This window comes from Cajanus cajan, chromosome 7, assembly GCF_000230855.2.
Source record: "Cajanus cajan strain Asha chromosome 7, NIPB_CcT2T_4, whole genome shotgun sequence".
NCBI lineage: Eukaryota > Viridiplantae > Streptophyta > Magnoliopsida > Fabales > Fabaceae > Cajanus > Cajanus cajan.
The window spans coordinates 39,486,891-39,506,561 of record NC_138523.1 but is presented as its reverse complement, the minus strand read 5'-3'; the positions used below and the strand labels follow the sequence as shown (position 1 = coordinate 39,506,561).

Genomic DNA, 19,671 nt, shown 5'->3' with positions numbered 1-19,671 from the left:
ATGACAAAGGCAACACAATAACTTATTTGTTCTAGAATCAGCTAATCTTATTTTAAAAAATAAAACACTGAGCAACGACTTCGTGCACATGATAAACGTTAATCTATTAGCGAGTCCGACTTTAGGTCGACTTCTCAACAATCGCAAATTACTTCACAGACTTTGCCTTTTTCTTTCAATTAGTTCGTAAACATGTTTTCCTTATGCCCATTGGTGTTTTACGGGATTGTATACATTATAAACAAGTAAAAGCCAAGGCAGAGAAGAAAGTGGAATGAATAAAATACAAATCAAGAACGAACATTTAGACATCTAGCTACTGTATTCTACATGGCATTTTGGTGTCAGGAAGTCCTATTTACAATAATTTTAGAAAAGAACACAGTCAATTGGTAACTTAAAACACAAGAAATTGACAAGAAGAAACATATATAAACCAGAAATAAAAATGCAACGGAGCTCTATACATAGCAGGCGGCTCGTCAAGTGTTACCTATAGATGAATTTTAGGATTCCCGATAATTAGTCAGATTAAATGTAAGTGTTCTCGAAGAGCTGCAAAAGGAAAATTCATGGACAATAAGATTCTGGATTTGTGCCAAATGACTATTTAAATCAACTAATAAGGTGAAGAAATTTACCCTCTTTCAGAGTCTCTGTAAACCCCAACTAACGCTTCGGCTTTGTCATAAAAGGTGTCTTTCAGTGATATCACAATACTCTGAAAACCATTCCCTCCTTCGGAATCCTGAATAACCCTCGCTCCTTCACAAGATTTTGAACGAATAAAGCCAGCAACCTTGGCGACATTCAAGTTGTCCAACGCAGCATCAACTTCGTCCAATATAAAAAATGGTGAAGGCTTATAACTGAAACAAGCAGGTAGGGAACCATGTTAATGGACACATGAAGTTCAAAATCTAAGCAAAAAAGTACTTTTATGCGAGATGTGTCAATATATTGCTTAGATGCACTTTTATTAAAACTCAAATTCCTAGTTAAAAAACATTCTTATTCAAATCCAAGTTGTACAAACAACTCTACCTGTGGATGGAGAATAGCAATGCAAGTGCAGCAACTGTCTTTTCCCCACCAGATAGCTGCTCCATATCACGGAAACGTTTTGTTGGGGGCATAGCAGTGTACTTGATGCCATGTAGAAATGGATCATCGTCATTTTCCAAGTTTAGGTATGCTGTTCCCCCCAGTGGATGTGTGCTGCTCTTTGTAAGTTGTTTGTAAATTTTATCTATATTACCAGATATGTGGTTGAAAGCATCCATGAACAGGTTGTACCTGCATCCAACACAAACATTGGCTTCATAATTAAGGATAACAATTGCAGCACTCCCAATGGCTATGCTAAGCCAAACCACCAAATTTGACTACTCTGACACAAAGCAAACTTAAAACAAAACAGCATATACAGATGGTACTGTTTCCATACTCTAAAAAATAGAAAATACATTCTGGAACTTCAGATACATGGTTCACATTCTCATTGTATGTGCAAAACAGTGTTTCAAATTCATGTCTCTCAAGAGAGGTGGGCAGGTAAAATTACCATGTCATCGAAACACAGATTTGCTCTTATACTCCTCTTGATGTCAGTAATTCCATCATCAAAATCAAATGGGTTCATAGCATAAACCTGCTAAAATCACTCCTCACTTCTAAAACAACTACTCATTTCATTTTTTCTTTTCATGTTTTCTGATGTAATTTTAAGATTCCTCAATGTACCTAAGCCATGCATACAATAAAGTATCCGCTATTAAATGTTATCATAATACTAGTAATATCAAATGGAACAAAAATAACTCATACCTTGTCTGCTTAACCTCATTGAATCTCTGTGTTATTTCCCTCTCCACTTTCCTGACAACCTCAAACTCTTCAGTTACAGCCTTTTCTTTTTCTCGTAGGGCCTCGTATTGGTCCAATGCCTTCAAATTTGGTGCTGTTCTATCAATCTCGGAGACTAAGGCATCCATTTTTTGCTTAAACTCTATCTCAATTTTATCCCTGTCAGAGTGTCTCCTATCTTTCAGTGCCCTACTTAATTCCTCAAACTCAATAACTGGTCCTGGTACTGAGCTATCAGTATCCATAGGATCTGGTATGATCGGAAGGCTAATCTGTTCTAGTTCACACTTTTCTAATATTTCCTGCTTTTGCACAGTCAACTGCTGAAGTTGTGCCTCCTGTAAAGACACTAAATATGTTGGCTATCTACATAGGCTACATTATGTGTGTAAAAGTTACACGAGAAACAAGAACTACAGTCCAACTAACCTTAGAATTTATCAGACGATTAAGTTTGGATATGTTTGTCGTGGCTGCAGAAGCTTTCTTCTTCCACTCCTGGATTTCCTTTTCACAATCTTCTGACTTTGATTTCCACTCTACAGGAATAATAAAAGAACAGAAAGAATTAGATTAACAAGGCAGAAAAAATAAACAACAAATTGAAGTAATGGTGGGTATGTAATCCAATCAATTTCAAATACTAAACAAACTACCAAGATTACCAAATCACCCAAACAACACCATCTATCCAAAAGAAGAAAGTGGGAATAAAAGAGCAAATCCAAAGAAACACAGCTATGTCACGTTGGTTTCTACTAATATCACACAGCAAACTCAGGTTGCACCAAATATACCTTTTATGTCTTCCTTAAACTGATTAATCTCTTCAGTAGCTTTCTCAGCTTCCGACTTTGCTTCAGCCTCTCTGTCCTGTACCCGTTTTAAATCATTCTCTAAAGCACGTAGAGAAGATTCCAATTCTTGAATTCGTGTACTCATGTCCCGATTTTGCTCATACTCCAATCTGCAGAATAATTTCAAAATATATAAGCAAATGAATGCATAAATCAATTCAAGTGTAACTAACTGGAAGGCAAATAAAAGTGAAACTTAAGCTCCAAATATCTTCTTTTCTTTTACATTGATTTTCCCCTTTATCAATTCTCTTAGGTAATTGAAAATTTTCTGAACATAAAAGGAGATGCAGTACAAGAAACTTTTGGTAAAGGACAACACTCCATATGCAACAAGGACCATACTCGATACTACATAACAAAAAGTTTCAGCTGTCTTACTAATTTTGTTGTAATAGTAGTCAATCTCAGATGGCGGAGCGGAGCCGTCGATCCTAAAAATGGGATAGTGGGAGGACGCGGAACAGGATAACCACTATTTTAATATTAACTTATATATATTAAATAATTATATATATATATAAAAGCTAAAAAAACAAAAAATAACTCTAAATTCATGCATTAAACATTTTTAATAATTAAAAGTTCATAGTACTCAAACAATACATAATATAAAATGTCTTCAAAACAAAATGCCAAAGCTCTAAGTAAGTAAAAAAGTAAACATTATAGTTTAATCTTCTTCCTCATCAAGATTCAAGTCTTCCCCTCCCTCAAATAATAAATAGCGGGATACTGTTATTCTATTTTTTTTTAATTTATATATATATATATATAATAATTTATAATACAAATAATTAATAATATACATATAAAAATAGAAACATAACTTAATTTATACATTAAATATTTTTAATAATAAAATTTTATAATAGTTAAACAAAATAAAAAAAATTAAGAAAACAAAATATTTAAGGTCTTATATTAAATTTTTTATTACTTAAAATATTATCTGAATTATAATAATAATTAATAATAAAGAAAAGTTACTTTCTAAAAAAAATAGTGAAGTAAAAGGCCCTTAATCAAATCAAAAGATAAAATAAAACTTGGCCCATTTGGCCCAACTTTTCCAACCCTAATTATTTTTCCACCCTTCTAATCGTGAGACTCAAGCTGTCTCCGCTGCCTTCCCTCTTAGAAGAAGACAAGTCTGTAGATGCTGGAGAAGACAGAGTCACCATCAGAGAAGACAGCCGCTGTCAGAGAAGACAGATCAACAGAGATCCGCCAGAGAAGACAAATCGACGGAGATTCGTCAGAGAAGAAGACAGATCGGCGGAGATCCGCCAAAAAACGAAGAGAAGATCCATCGCCCACCCGCGATCACACGCTCCGCCACTTTCGCGGCCGCTCCGACCACTCCTTCAAAGCGCTCCGCAACAAACTTTTTGTAGCGGCACGGAGCCGCTCCGCGATTGCGGCCGCGACAACCGCTATTGACTACTATGGTTGCAGTACATCATAATTGACTGGTGGCTTCTACAGTACAGAATCTATGATTTAGCCAAGGACCAACCCACATGTTATTAATCTAAAATCACTGATTAGAAATAGAACCTAACAAAGAAATAGGTACAAGATAGACATTTTCTGACAACCCACCCAGTTAAACAGTGGAACAATTATATATAATATACAAATAGTGTTTCTATCCCCCAAATAATATAGTAATTACTAATTAGTGTTAAAAAAAATAGCTTAACAATGGTTGAACTTCAATAATTGTAGGTTTCTTCTTTCCACTTCATATTTCCAGCAATTTTTTCCCTCCAATTTGATAGCAGTTTGAATATGTACTAGTTGATGCTATTGAACCCACTTTTAGCAAAGTTCATACATATTAGTTGCTTGCGAGCCCATAATTGCGTTCATGCATGTAAAACTATGTAGGTTGTTGGAAGGCCACCTTAATCGTGGGCCTACCTTAGTTGCAGCTCTTTGGGGGCTACCTTAATAGCAACCTCAATAATGGTGGTTTAGTCTAACAGCCACTAGAGATGTAGCAAAAATAGAGTTTATAAAGCTTGGCCAATTTTCATCTTAATGCCGATTTTGTAGAATTGAGTTAAGTCTTAAACCAAATTCTAAAATAGGGCAAATTAACAGATAACAAGAGGTAAATTTTAAGCAAAAGAGAAGAAGGAATGTACTGATATTTTAATTTTGAAAGTTGGCTACTGAGCTTCAGCCTCTCCTCTGCTACATTTTGAGCAGCTTTGAGTCGATTTTCTTCATATTCACGGATGTTTGCTACCCCAACTGACTTGCTGAAGTCTCTGTATATCCTATCAGTAATTTCATTTATCCTCTTCTCGAGCTTTCGTATGTCTGCATTCTTCTTGTTAACATCATCATTTAACTGCCGAGAATAAACACAACCAGTTAGAGCTACAAGAATAATGCTATGACTAGACTAAGGAAATGTAAATGTCACCTTCTGCACTTCTGGAATGATATGTTCAATTCTTTCTTTGATGGTGTCTTTTTCTTGGCTCAAATTTGAAAGTTTATCTTCAATACTTCGCTGGCAAAGTTAAAAGCATAAAAATAAAATACTTCAAATATTCCATACGGAAGACATTAATGATAAAAGTCATCAATGTAGAAAAGGTTCTTAAACATGCGAAGCCAAAACTAGTATTTATCTATCTAAAGATACACAAAAGCTTCATTTTCAAGTATTAAACTGAATATAATATTAACAATCAAGCCATACATTGATTAGCCTCATCGATAAATCAGCAGGAATTATTTAGCACCCCATCTCTTGGTGTATAAGAATATTACTTCTAAGCACCCCATCCCTTCGTAAATAAGCATATAACTTCTTTCAAGTTACAAGGACTAATAAAATCAATTTCATATTTGAGGGGCCAAAAACTAACTTAATTCATATTTGAGGGATTAAGGACATATTCAAGTCAAAATAAAAAATGCAATTTTAACTATTATTGCGTAGACAAAGAATATGGCCACAGTAAGCTTTCCCATGCCTACAAACTGCAGCCCTATTCCCTAGTTACTTCCTAATAATTAATGCTGATATTTTTATTACCTCTAATTATTGAACTTTAAATCCAAAAACTTGTGCTAAAAACAGGTGAAGTTTGTGCATCCTAGTCAAATAAAAAATACAAGCCAAAAATCATATAAAACTTGCTTTATTTAATCATTCGTTATTGTACCCTAATTGTAAATTGAATATTCCACAAGGCAATTATCTCATGCAAGGCCTACATGGGTCTGATGAGATGAAAACTGAAGGTCTTAACTGTCAAACTGTGTCACAAACTACATCCCAAACTGAGCGTGAATGCACACATAGCAAGCACATCAAACTTTTCAAGGCAAAGAAAAAGAGGAATGAAACCACAATTAAATGAAATAAAAATTGCAAGCTTGATTGCATCAAAACAATAAAAACTTCAAAGACTAGCAGCTTCCATGCTTGATTATACCTTTTCAATCTCAGCATATTGAATTTTCTTCCCAAGCCCACTAATTTTTCCCGATGCTTCAGACTCTTTAAGGTGCATATCTCTTATCGATCCCAACTCTTCCAACTCTGATTCATACTGCTCTTTCTTTTTATTAAGTCCTGAAAAACAACATGGTTATTACAAGAGCAAAGGGTTTGAATTAATTTCTAAAGAATTGATAAAAACCTTCAATTTTCTTGTCATCCCACTGCTTTGACCTAGCTTCCATTCCACCACTAGTGCCTCCAGTCATTGTGCCAGATTTTGTCAGCAGAATACCATCAACGGTTACAACTAAGCAAAAAAAAAAAATACATGGAACAATGTTCACTAATTTGAATTCTGACAAGCGTGATTGTATTAAAGGCAACAGGAATGCATCACAAGCATAATAAGTACACAATAGGATTCTCCAGAAACCAAAAGGTTTGTTAGATAAGAAACAAAATTAAGTAAACAACAAAGAAACAAAATGAAAAAATCAGAGTCAAGTAAAAGTTATAAACCAAGTGCTAAAAAAGTAAGGATAACAAGAAGCCAGAGAGCAGAATAATGGGGATCAACAAGGAACATCCAAGTGCTGTCTTTAAGTTCTAATGACATATCAGTAAGAAGATACAGAACAGGTGGAGAATAGAAGGAAAAGATATTGTTACCTTTAAACCTCTCACCGCTCCAGCTTAAAATTTTGGCCTCCTCGAGATCATCACAAACAAGAGTATTCCCGACAGCAAAGAGAATTGCCTTCTCCAAGGAGGGATCAAACTTGCACTAGTTAAGTTGAAAAGCCTAAAGCACTTTTAAGTTCATTGCAAGTGTATAATAAGTGTTTAACAAAAAACATGCACATAAAACTTCATGGAGTATTCATGAAGAGGGAAAGAAGAGAAAATACAAGAATGATTTACGCTCAAAGCTTAACAGACCACCTAATTAAAATCCAAGAATGCATCTGACCTTATATAAATTATTAAGAATGACAATACGTACAAAACAGCATTTTGATCAGGGGAACTACTGAACAAAATCTGCACATCCGGGAAAAAAAAAAAAAAAAAAAAAAAAACTATATATCCAATTCCAATTAGGGAGTGGATTTGATTTTAGTGAGCAACAGGAAATAGCACCAACAACAGAAGCAAAAGAATAAAACAATATGCAAAAGGATGGGTGAGGACAATGAAATAAACTAATAATAACAAACTGACAACCTACCAAAATAATTGCAACCAACAAACTTTAATAATTAATGTAAAAATCACAGCAGCTCTACACATCGCATCACAATGACAGACAAGGCTACACCCACTCATAGAAACAGCCATGTGCATGATTTGTTTTTTGAAGAATACACATTCCTTTTTGAACACAAAATTCAAACCCTTTGCTCTTGTAATATGCTATTACTACCAAATGAGAGGACAAAAAATTTCACTTCATAAAAAGGTGATGGGTGGTCAACCCATCCCCTTATTGTGTCTTCCCAGATTCAGAAACATAAAGTCATGATGGGAGATCAACCCGTTACCTTTTTGTGCCTTCCCAAATTCAAAAATTTTCGAGAAATGTTATGTGATTAACAGCAAATATTGCTAATTTTATAAATTAATGAAAAAAAATAAAGTCATGGTGGACAAGCTAACAACAGAAAGTAAATTTCAAGGAAAAATCCAGTTTCATTAAAACAAATTCAAATAACAAAAAATTGAAACTATTGCAAAAATGATCAGAATCAGATTCTTCAAAGCAGCCACTAGATAAAAAGGATATTGAATCACATCAAAAACCAGTTTCGCAGTACCCCCTAATGTGCGCAATCTTTCCATTATTGGTTTCACCCGGATTGACTCCAGAGGAATAAATGTCTGGGGAGGAAGCCTCTGATCTTTTAAATACTGAAGCAAAGAAATCAATATTCCAATCAATATAAATACATACAACAAAATCAACTCAATGAAACCAATCACAGAGCTTCAATGTTCAACAGGCGATATTGCAATTTTAACAACAAAAATCTAGTTTCAGCAAAAATAACAATAGTCAATGAAACAAAAATAAATAGGAAGCAATAGTTCTTCTGGCAATTTTAAACAAAAAGTTATTCTGGACTCCAGCAATTATAACAATCTGATCAACACAACCAAAGAGATGTGTCAAACATAACATAAATTTCACCAGAATGAAAGGTTACTGTAGTCATCAAGTATGAAAAAGCAACTAAATGAAGGTCCAGTAGCTTGAAGGCACTAAACAAGCTTAATGGTTGGGCATCTATTAACAAGGAATATGTAGCACATGACTTTCTGTGCTATTTCAGAAGTCCATGATAAATGTAATATTTATTTTTTTTCAGAGCTCAAGCTGTGTTCCTATGCATATACATCACCATACCAATTAATGTTTTTTACATTCTTTTCTTTTCTTTTTTTTCTTTTTGCTTATTCACCTTGTGCAATCACCAAGACTAGAGATCAAAAGGGCATTTAAATCAAAAGCAACAAAAACCCACAAAGAGTAAATAGAATCTGAGAGTTCTAAAACATGACTTTGTAATCATAAAATACAAACCAAAAAGCTAAATGGCAAAAAATAATATTAGGAAAACTGATTAGGACCTTGATGCATTCCTTCCCAGTCTTTTCATCTTTAACGACGACTGCATCCATAAATTTACCCATAGCAACAGTAACAGCTAGATTATACTTCTTCTGTGTTGGCCTACAAAGATCAGTCATGCGACCATGAACTCCTTGAAACAGGCGTTTCAGAGTCTCAACAGCCTGAGACAATTTAGCATCTCTCTCATTTTCATATCTATCAGCCTTTAATTCACGTAGTTGATTTTCTATTTCACCAATTTTTAACTTCAAATTTTCATATTTTTTCCTGCAGATCAATAGTAGCACATCATTTCAAAAATATTTCAATGTGGCATGAAGCTTTAACAATTTTCAAAAAAAATGTTGAATAACAAGTTAATTTACTTGGAATCACGATGTTTGTCCTGCATCACACGTAGTTCTTTTTCCAAGTTTTCACGCTCATCTTTATATTTTGTAGAATTACCAAGAATTTTTTTAAGCCTTGTCCTCATCTGTTCTTCCTGTGAATTCAGTTCAGACTCCCTGTTTCTTAACTGTTGAAGATTTTCTTCCAAATTTTTTTGAGCTTCACTATTCGCATGTTGTTGCCTATCAAGAAGCTCTTTTTCCTCTTTAAGCTTTGCTGTTTTCATCCCAGCTTCCTCTTTGCTGTAATTGAGACATTATTATAACAAGTTCCAAAACATAAAAATTTAATAACAATTGAAAAGTGAACATGCATCACAACTACTAAGTACTGATGACTACATTTTTAATTCCTCAGTGAGAACAAATGGGCTAGCAGAAGACAGAATTGATGAAATGATAACAAAGCAAGTACTTTGTTTTCTTAAAAAAACTGAAAAAGGAAAAATAATACACAGAGATAAATATATATATAGACATATAGAGAGAGAGAGAGGCAGCAGTAGGCAAACAACTACAGCAAATTAACACTTACATTCGAAAATATTTTTCCAAGTCATCGTCATCCAATTGAAGTTGATCACCAACATCACGACCCTTTTCCTGTAGGTCTGCCATTTTTCCTGTAAGATCCTGGATGCCATTCTGCAAGTCTGTTATAACAGTGGCATGCTTCCTCCGTTCTTCCTCTTTTTTATCAAGCTCTTTCTTCCCTTTTTTAATTTTTGAATTGATACGATTCATTTCCTCCTTTAACTTCAGAAGCTCAGGTTGCTGCAAGAAGAGCAGAAAACCAGAGAAACAATTCCATAACTACTCAGTGCATTAAGAACATAATAAATACAATCAACAATAAGAACAACTAAGAACTTAGCAGGATGATTTCAGGTACTCACAGCTCTTTATCTATTTTTTTTGTCTAAGGAATTGCCATCTTCTTTACCACTCATGCTATTCCCAGATTAAACAACCATTTTCCAAACTTCAAAATTAAAATTTTCAACCCAGTTTTCTTTACATTAAATATGAGTAAAAGCAACAAAGTTAAAAGAGTAGGTCATAGAATCAACCTATGCAAAAAAGTTCAATGGCTGGAGTTGGTAATAAAGTGATAACAATGATCTTAACTTATAGTCCCCCCAGCTCACCCCACCCTAGATGTAGAAAAAATATACTCACTCTCTTGTCAAGCCTGTTGCTTTTCTCAGTAATTTTCTTCTCACGTAGTGCAATCTCTTTCAGATATTTGGCCTGCTCTTTTTTCTTTTTACCAGCTTCACTTTCAAAATACTCTAGTTCTTTAACAACACCTTCACGACTTTTTTTCTCATCTTCAAGATCATCGGATGCTTTAACATAATCATTTTCTATATTAAACAACTGCCACAAGAAATGTTCTTTCTTCACGGATTTCTGCAAGAGAAAAAACACATATTTGAGGAATTCACCTGCCATAAACAATCCGATCAAGATCAAGAGAGAAAATGCATGAAATGATGATAGTTGCACACATAACTACTAGTTGAAATATGAATTAAAAATTCTTCCCAGGAATATAATTATATCTTCTCTTCAGTAGGAAGTAAATAATATCTATATATACTTTATCAAACATACTGCAGTGGTATAGTTAGCCACCAATTCCAACCACTGTAGGGATTTAGAAAACTCTGGTAGAGAGCTTATGTATCAAAAAAAGTATAAACTATACACTCATGATCAGCTTAAGCAATTCCAAAGAAGGGGAACAGAAACAGAGGACACGTAGATGCTACTCAAAGTGGCACCTACAATTTGTTGTCCTTGGCATTCGGATCTTCAAGAGAAAGTTCCCCTTTCAACTAACTATCTCTATCAAGTACCCAACCAGGTCAAATGGAGCAATGGAGGTGAGAACTCAAGAAAGAAGTGAAGCCGTAGAAGCATTGATGCAAGCAGTAGGAAAACTAAAGGTGAAACTCTTTCATTTTACTTGATATAGTTAATAGAAGTACAATAAAAAGGAATATCAGGGCATACACCAAGCATGCAGAATTACATCAAACAAAAACAGACCAATTGAAACCGCAGGCAACCTACACATGTATCATGCTCAAATTGAAACAGATTCTGTTACCAGTTGCTCTTGCAGGCGGATATGCTTCTCTGCTTCTTCCTTCTGTTCTTTTTTCTGTTTTCTTTCCAAAACCACCGTCTTTTTCTTCTGATAAACAAGTGCCGATTTTTCCTCAGCAGCACCTTTTTCCTCCTCAAACTTCTCATAATCTCTCTTGAGCTCGTCTGAGCCAGATATCTGCTCAACCAGAGCAGTGAGCTCTTTGGGATTCTTTGATGCAATGGACTCCACGTCACCCTGCACAACTTAGAATTGTCAATTGAGAACTGTAACAGATATAGGCCCTGTTTGGATAGCGGAGCGGCCACTGGTCGCTACAAGGGCCACCATAGCAAAGCGTTTTAGTGTACCAGCTGTAGCAGACCAAATGGTGAGCTGAATAGCTGCTGCAGTAGCAGCCAGTGGTCGCTACAAGGGCCACCATAGCAAAGCGTTTTAGTGTACCAGCTGTAGCAGACCAAATGGTGGGTTGAATAGCAGCGCTATCTGCTGATTCCAAAAAAGTCCTCTGAATAGAGAGACATTAGGGCTTTTCAGGAAAACTATTTTGGGATTCTAGTTTCCAAATAATGAACTTCAGAGCCGAAATCGCAGAGGAAATGATAAAAATAAAATAAAACTTAAATAATGATTGATGATTCCTATTTAAGAAACTTGTATTTGACTTCTGTTAATAGTTAGTTGAATATTTAACATACCTATGGCTTTTTATTGTTAATTATAAATGTCGTGAATTTTGAGTAATTTTTCTTAAGAATTCATATGTATGTAATGTAGTAGTACACAGCCGTCTCACTATCCAGCTCTATCGCCTTTGCGACAGTCACTTACACAGCTTCTCCATAAACTTACACATAAGCTAAAATTAGTTTATACGTAAGTTAAAAATAAGTTTTTAAAGAAGCCAATAAAAGATGTTCTATAAAATTGTTAATACATAAGCTAATTTAAGCTCATAGAAAAGCTCGTTTCATAGTTGTTTTCTTCAAACACGCCCTTATTCTTACCTCAGCTGTGGGAGAATTCAAACAGAGATCTTATATAATAAAAATTAACTGCATACATACAAGGAAGCAAAACCGAAGCAGAAAAATTGAAGCAGACCTGAAAGACCAAGAAATTGCGAGCTTTGACGAGAATCCCGAGGGACTTGAGTTTGGCGTTGTAGCTGTCCCAATTGACGACGGCGCCGTTGATCCGGTACTCGCTGGCGCCGGCGCTGGTGATGATGCGGGAGAATTGGATCTCTTCGGAGTTGGCGAGTTGGTACACGAGGCGAACGAGGGCTCTGCGACCTTTCTGCTCCTTGTCGCGGTCGTCGAAGGCGTAGATGAGGTCCTTGAGCTGCGCGCCGCGGAGCTGGCCGGTGCGGACGCCGAGGACGAAGCTGATGGCGTCCATGAGGTTCGACTTGCCGGCGCCGTTGGGGCCGATGATGGCGGTGAAGTCGAAGAAGGGACCGATTTGTTGGAAGCCCTTGTAGGACTTGAAATCCTCCACTTCCAGACGGAGGATCTTCCCCGGAGAGAGCAGCGACGGCATGGCTGCGAAACCCTAACTGAAAAGTGCGGTTAGGGTTTGCGAATTGAAAGGAAGAGGGGGAATTTTGGCGGGAGTGAGAAATTGGGAACGAGAGAGTGTGTTACTGTTACGTAGCAGAAGGAAAAATAAGTGAAACAAATGCACTATGAGGAATCTCTTCGCCTTTTCTGCTTGCTCACGTCATCGTCGCTCTTTGCTTTCAAAGCTTATGACCAAATATTTTTACTATGCTTCATGGCGGGATACTGTTTCAGTGTTTCACATCCATGATCCATATCTATGTTTTTTACTTACAAGCCTCTAAAATTAAGAAAATCCTACTTAAATAAATTTTAAAGTATTTAATTACTTTATGTAGGTCAATTTTTGGCTCATATGGTCCTTTCAGACATTGTCATGTTGGCACAAGGCTGAATTTAGACATGCTATTTACCACGAGGCAAGTCTTGCGTTAAGCTGTAATTTTTTTTTTTATTTATATATTATAGTCGATTTTTTTTTATTTAACAAATATGGTTTGATTAACCGGATTTGATTATTTAATTTTATATGTAAAAATTTAGTAATTGATTACATATTACAAAATACTTTTAAAAGGAAAGTCATTCGTTCAGTTTTAATTGATTACAACAAAATGGTAATTGATACAAAGGTTACAAAATGGTAATGATACAAAGGTTTTCATTGTTTACAAATTTTTTATTCTTCTTGTTTTTAATCAATTACATAAAGATAGAGTAGCTATTCGACTTAAAATTATTATAATTTTCATTTATTGAAGTTACTTATGTTGATGTTATTATACATTATTCATAATAAAAGAATTATAAATATATAAAAAATAATGTAGTTTACAATGAATTATACGGAGTGATGTGAATGATGTAAAAATAATTTATTTCTCGTGTATTATTATTTAATTTATTTGCATTATTAAGAATGTTTATGCAAATACTTAACTCTTCATTCAAAATTATTTAATGTTTAACAATTAATATGTGATTTTAATAAATTAAAGAGTAGTCATAACATCTTTAACTTATTATAATTATATATTATTTCAAGGTCACATAAAAAATATTAATTGTAATTAATATACATGACGTGATAAAATTTACCTATATGAATTTGATTACACTAGTATAATTACTTAGGATAAAATAATAAGTTTTTTTTAAAATTTACCTATACGAATTAAAAAATAATAATAATTTAATAGTTTTTTTTATAAAGCTATATGATGAGTTTAAGTGAGTTGCAAGCAAGTTTTATGCCACTCTATTCATAAATCAAGACATGTTATGCATTGGTAAAACATGTCATTCATTTTAGTCTCAATTTGTAAATGATCATGATAATGTATTTTTTGAATTTTGTAATTTCTCAATTTCAAATATTCTTGATATTAAATGTGATGTTTTTAAATTAAGGGGTGATAATTACAAGGTGTGGAAGGATATAATTCTTCTTCATTGGACTAGTTGGACATTGATTATACTATTTGAAAGGATAAATCACCAAGTATTATTGAAACCAACATTCCAAATGTTGTTGATCTATATGAAAAGTGAGAATGGTCTAATTGTCCCTCTATTATGTTCATAAAGACCAACATTTTGTTGGTATCCAATGTTCTATTGACTAGCATGAGAATGTCGAAGACAATTGATGAACAATTTGCTTCATCTAACAAGTCCCTTGCTAGTACCCTTATTGTGATGTTTTCATCCATGAAGCTCACTGAGATAAAAAGGAGTGTGTGATCATATCATGCACATAAGGGATATAATGGCTCAATTAAAAGTCTTGGAGGTTACCATGTCGAAGTCCTTCCTAATACACTATATTTTGTGCACCTTGCCTTATCAATATACCCCATTTAAGATTTCTTATAACACATAAAGATAAATGGTCTATTAATTATTTTTTGACAACTTGTGTTTAAGAGGAGGAGAGGTTGGCATGAAAGAGGGGCAAAAAAGTGAACTCGACTACTTTTGTGAAGAAATTAGTAAATGGAGAGGTACTTAGTACTTTAGACTTTATTCATTTTGAGACTTGTGTTGACTGCATTAAGGGTAAGCAAACTAACTGTTGAGTCTGTAACACCTTGATTTTCACAGATTATACGAAGGCTCAAAGCCCAATAAGGGTGATTTAGTAGCCCAGAACAGGTCATTCCCAAACTGGAACGGGTCGTTCCAAACTACTAAAAGACCTATTTTTGGTAATCCAGAATGGGCCGTTCCAAACTACTAAAATGGCATATAACCCTAGTTGGGAACGGGTCGTTCTGGTTTAAGAATGACTCGTTCCAAACATGGCCGTTATGAGTTAATTCTAACCCTAGAACGGACCGTTCTGGTTTGAGAACGGGTCGTTCCATATGTGAATTTTGCACATGATGAATGAGTCCAGAACGGGTTATTCCAGATTCGAAATGGGTCGTTCTAGCCACTCTTGACATCTATAAATAGCAGACTCTGTGATGGAGAAGACTAGGAGAAATGATGGATGAACTTCTCCTTGCATTCACCAAGCGTAGGATCAACTCCTTGGAGATTTAGACCGAATGGATGAAGCTTGAATTGAAGGAAGATTTCGGATTAAGGTAGCCTAAACTAAAGATGGAAGCATCCAAGCTTAAGCAACAAGAGATTGCTCACTTCAATGGTGGGAAACTAAACAAGGTTCCTAGGGTTTGAAGGCACTCTCTCTCTCGGTGACTCTTGAAGAATTTGACTAAAGATAATATTCAGAAATTCAATATATCAAAAGTGAATACAAGATGCTAGGAGGGAAGCTTTTATAAGACCGGATTTAGGAAACACTTGGCGCCAATGTGGAGGCTTCACATGTGGCGCCAAGATTTGAATTCAAATTTGAATTTTGAATTCAAATCTTAACCCACATGTGCATCACCAGATTCCAAGGGGCTAAGTGCATCTAGGTTTGATTTACTTTACATTTAGGGTTAAATTTGAGTCACACATGTTCAGCCAAGGTGGCGCCAACCATGTGACTCAAAATGTAAGCTAAATTAAACCTAGTTTTGCCTAATCCTCTTAAACAAGTATTCCTCCCTAAATCCTATACTAATGACCTAAATACAATGGTCAATGAAATACAATGAATAGGAAAAATTACAAGAATGAAAATGAGCCCAATATTGGGTGTCAAAAGCCCAAAGGCCCATGAAGCCCAATTCTAGGCCCTATATGCCCAAAGCTTACAATTCCTAATCTATGGTCCAAAATACAAGACCAAAAACAAAGTAAATTCCTATTCTATGAATATGCAATAAAAAGTGGTGTCAAATAAGTAAAGCCCAAGTGAGGAGCACCCTAGGCCCACCAAGCCCATTGGGCCCACTAAGCTCTGAAGCAGTCAAGTCTTCAAGTAATCTCCTGGCCATTGCTCTAGTGGTTGGACCATTGGTCCATGCTCTTCCATCACTCTGGCACTACTTCTGGACACACTCTCTGAAGACCAAGGAGAACCAAGAGAAGGAGATCAACCAGATTCTGCTCTAGCTTCGTCTTCTACTTATCCAGGTAAGGGGGGAGTGAGAAACCTCGCTCTGGGTGTGGGAATATATGTTGGGTAGTGGGATTGACCCCAATTCTATGTTTGTTGTATGCTCATATATGAGGGGTTTTTCCCAATTATATCTATTTCATCTGTTGCTCTTCTTATATGTAAATAACTGTATGATTGAGATCTCTATGGGTTCTTATGGGAAACCCTAAGGGAATGCATTAGTGATTGTAAGAGGAGATTGTTTAAGAGACAATTATATGAGTAAATTGTATTATTTTAAATGTTTATTGTATGAATTAGAGTGATTTGTGAGTTCTGAGAGAACCCTATGAGAAACAGACAAAATATGAATGTTTTCTATTTTTCTTTCTGATTGTTCTGTTGTATTCCTTGTTAGATGAGATGTACGAATATGTGTTTAATTTCGCAAATAGTAAAGTTTTGATATGAATTAAAGTGCTAAGTGAAAACTATGTGAATGTGATGTGATAATGTGAAAAGTGAATATGAGACATGAGATATGGGGTTATATGATAACGAGACATGATGATATGATATGATAATGAAACATGACGATGTGATATGAAAATGAGACATGATAATGTTATATGATAATGAAACATGATAATGTGATATGAGAATGCATAGAGTCTTGATTGACATGCATCATTTGCATAAATGTTTTTAATGGTACGATATGGAATACACTACCATGGAAAGCCCCCTTGTGTAAAAGCTTGGGGATTAGTCTTTGAGGATAGCTCGGTTTGGAAGTCTCAGTCTCGCCCATTGTGTGCATGGGATGTATCTTGCGCGGCTTAGTTATCTCGACTAGACCCTGATAGTATGTCCTTCTAGTGAGAGTGCGTAGAGGGTGTGACCCGGCATGTACTCCTAGACTACTCTTGTATATTGCTAGCGGCAATACGCCATGTGATATGTGTTATTGGGGCCACATGCATGATAATATGTAATTCGTGTCCATTACATGTGCATTTTAATGTTATATGTTAAAGTGATTTTTATGCCTTTGATGAGTGGAATGTGATATTGTTGTTAATCTATCTATGATATGTACATATACATGTCTTCACTACTAGAAAATTACTGTTCTACATCGCTATATTTACATCGGTTATATTAGAACCGATGTAAATCATAAACGCGGTGGCAAACTTGTAAATAAATAGAAAATGTAAACATATTTACATCGGTTGAGGGAAGGAACGATGTAAATATGAGCAATTCTACATCGGTTTTATTATTGACCGATGTAGAAATTGAGACTCTGATATGTGCCCCGCATACCTTTTCATCTCACAATTAGGGCTTCTCCATCTCAAGCAGCGACGCTAACCCCCGCCGCCACCGCCGCTTCCTCCGCACCGATGACAACCTCTTCGTCGCCTCCAAGGCCTTCGCCTATTCTCATCTTTTCTGTTCGACACTGATTGCTGCTAAACGACGCCGCATTCGATTCGGAGCTCTACCAATCTGCCTGTCGTGCTGGGAAGGCCGTTTGGGAGGACCTACAATCGTCAGGCCTCGTTTGGAAGCCCCAGAACCGATCTTGGCCTCTCGCCGCCCCCGCTCTGTCTCCGTGTTTGGGCCTGAGTTTCTGGGCCGCGAGAGTGTCATGCTCATTCCTTGTGGCCTCACGTTGGGCTCCCACGTTATGGTGGTTGGGAAGCCGTTGAGGGCGCAACGGAGGACATGTCAGTTCGTGATGGAGTTGCAGGGGTTGGGGACCGTGGAGGCTGAAGACCCACCTAGGGTCTTGCATTTCAATCCCATGCTTAAAGGGGATTGGAGTGGGAAGCCTGTCATTGAGCTCAACACTTGTTATCGCATGCATTGGGGTTCTGCATTGCATTGTGATGGTTGGAAATCTAGAGTTGCTAAAGATACTAGTAAGAAAACGTATGTTTTTTTCATTCCACATTCCACTCTGTCACCTTTTTAATAAGCAATTTCCTAATAAATCCTTTACTCAAATTGCGTTGTGATGGTTGTGACATGTGTTTGATGCAGTGGATGGGTTGGTCAAGTGTGAGAAATGGATTGGGGGTGAAGAGACTGATAGGTCGGAGTTCTTCAAGAATTATTTCCAAAACCTGGAAGGCTTCAATTTATATATGCTGACTTGGGAGATCCAAACTCTGTATGCTTACACTCTTTGTTACAAAAAATACTTTGATGTTGCTTTTTTTTATAATTTTTTTATTGATGCATATAAACTGGTTAACAGGTTAATAAAATATTTTTGGAGAACAAATTTGATGTTGTGATGCACTTTGCTGCTGTTGCATATGTGGGAGAAAGCACCATGGATCCTCTTAAGTAAGCACTTATGGATTTTGTACATTAATCTCAGCTGAATAAGTTGTGGAAAGTAGCACTTGTGTTCAGTTTCTAATTTTCACCATCTATATCAAAGTACCACAAATCACAAATTTTCTTTTAGATGCACGTTGAGATTTTCAACATTATTTGAACTGGCACAGAAATTTCTATTATGGTCTTAGCTTTGCTAATAAATTTCTATTATGATAATGCATTGAGTTTAATTATAATATATTTCTCTATTTATTGTTCGACATTGTGGAAACGAACTTCAAAGAAATGCATTATGTTATTGTTAATCTTTGTAATTAGATATGATTTTGCAGAGAGTTGGATAAATTGTTGTTATGAAAATGGTTAGTTATGGTTTTTGGTTTTACTTTATTAATTTAATATATTTGCATCTTTGTCGGGTATTATCAAAATATTACATCAAACACGTTGTTGGTATTGGAGAATATGGCTAAACATGATGTGAAGACATTAATATATTCTAGTACATGGGCTTTTGTGGATTGTACAAATATGTCTGTCCAAATTAATATGCATTTCATGTTTTTTTTATTCAGTGCCATCAACTTGCATGTTATATTTGCTTAAATGATATAGATTGTTGAGTGGCTGTGTTTGTTACTCTGTGCATAGGAAACTCTACATGATATAGACTCGTGCTTTGGACAAGGCTTCAAGGCTCCAAGGCTTCAAGTTGACAATGGGTATGTAATATTTGGCCATTAGCAAGACCTTAGAGTACTCATTGCCTAAAAATATGCAATCTTCTACGAATGGGCACATCATTTTGTTGTTTGTGTACAATGTCATCCTGATTGGCCACTTTATCTTTTCCCATTGATTTGATCATAATTGGCATCAGTGATTAATTTGAACAACATTTATGGGCTAATTGGACAGTAACT

General features: G+C 35.5%; 1 protein-coding gene across 1 annotated transcript; it reads right to left on the bottom strand.

Moving 5' to 3' along the window:
- Positions 1-260: 260 nt before the first annotated feature.
- TTN8 (Structural maintenance of chromosomes (SMC) family protein) lies at positions 261-13,046 on the bottom strand. The gene is made up of 18 exons (XM_083059607.1): positions 12,434-13,046; positions 11,330-11,566; positions 10,393-10,626; positions 9,749-9,987; positions 9,190-9,456; positions 8,821-9,091; positions 7,977-8,100; positions 6,862-6,972; positions 6,392-6,499; positions 6,185-6,324; positions 5,161-5,250; positions 4,877-5,085; positions 2,664-2,833; positions 2,296-2,405; positions 1,828-2,204; positions 1,045-1,296; positions 642-869; positions 261-555 (listed from the first exon to the last, which is right to left on the bottom strand). Exons 1-18 carry the CDS (start codon positions 12,869-12,871, stop codon positions 507-509), a joined length of 3,654 nt encoding a protein of 1,217 aa, XP_082915733.1. The 5' UTR covers positions 12,872-13,046; the 3' UTR covers positions 261-506.
- Positions 13,047-19,671: the final 6,625 nt, after the last annotated feature.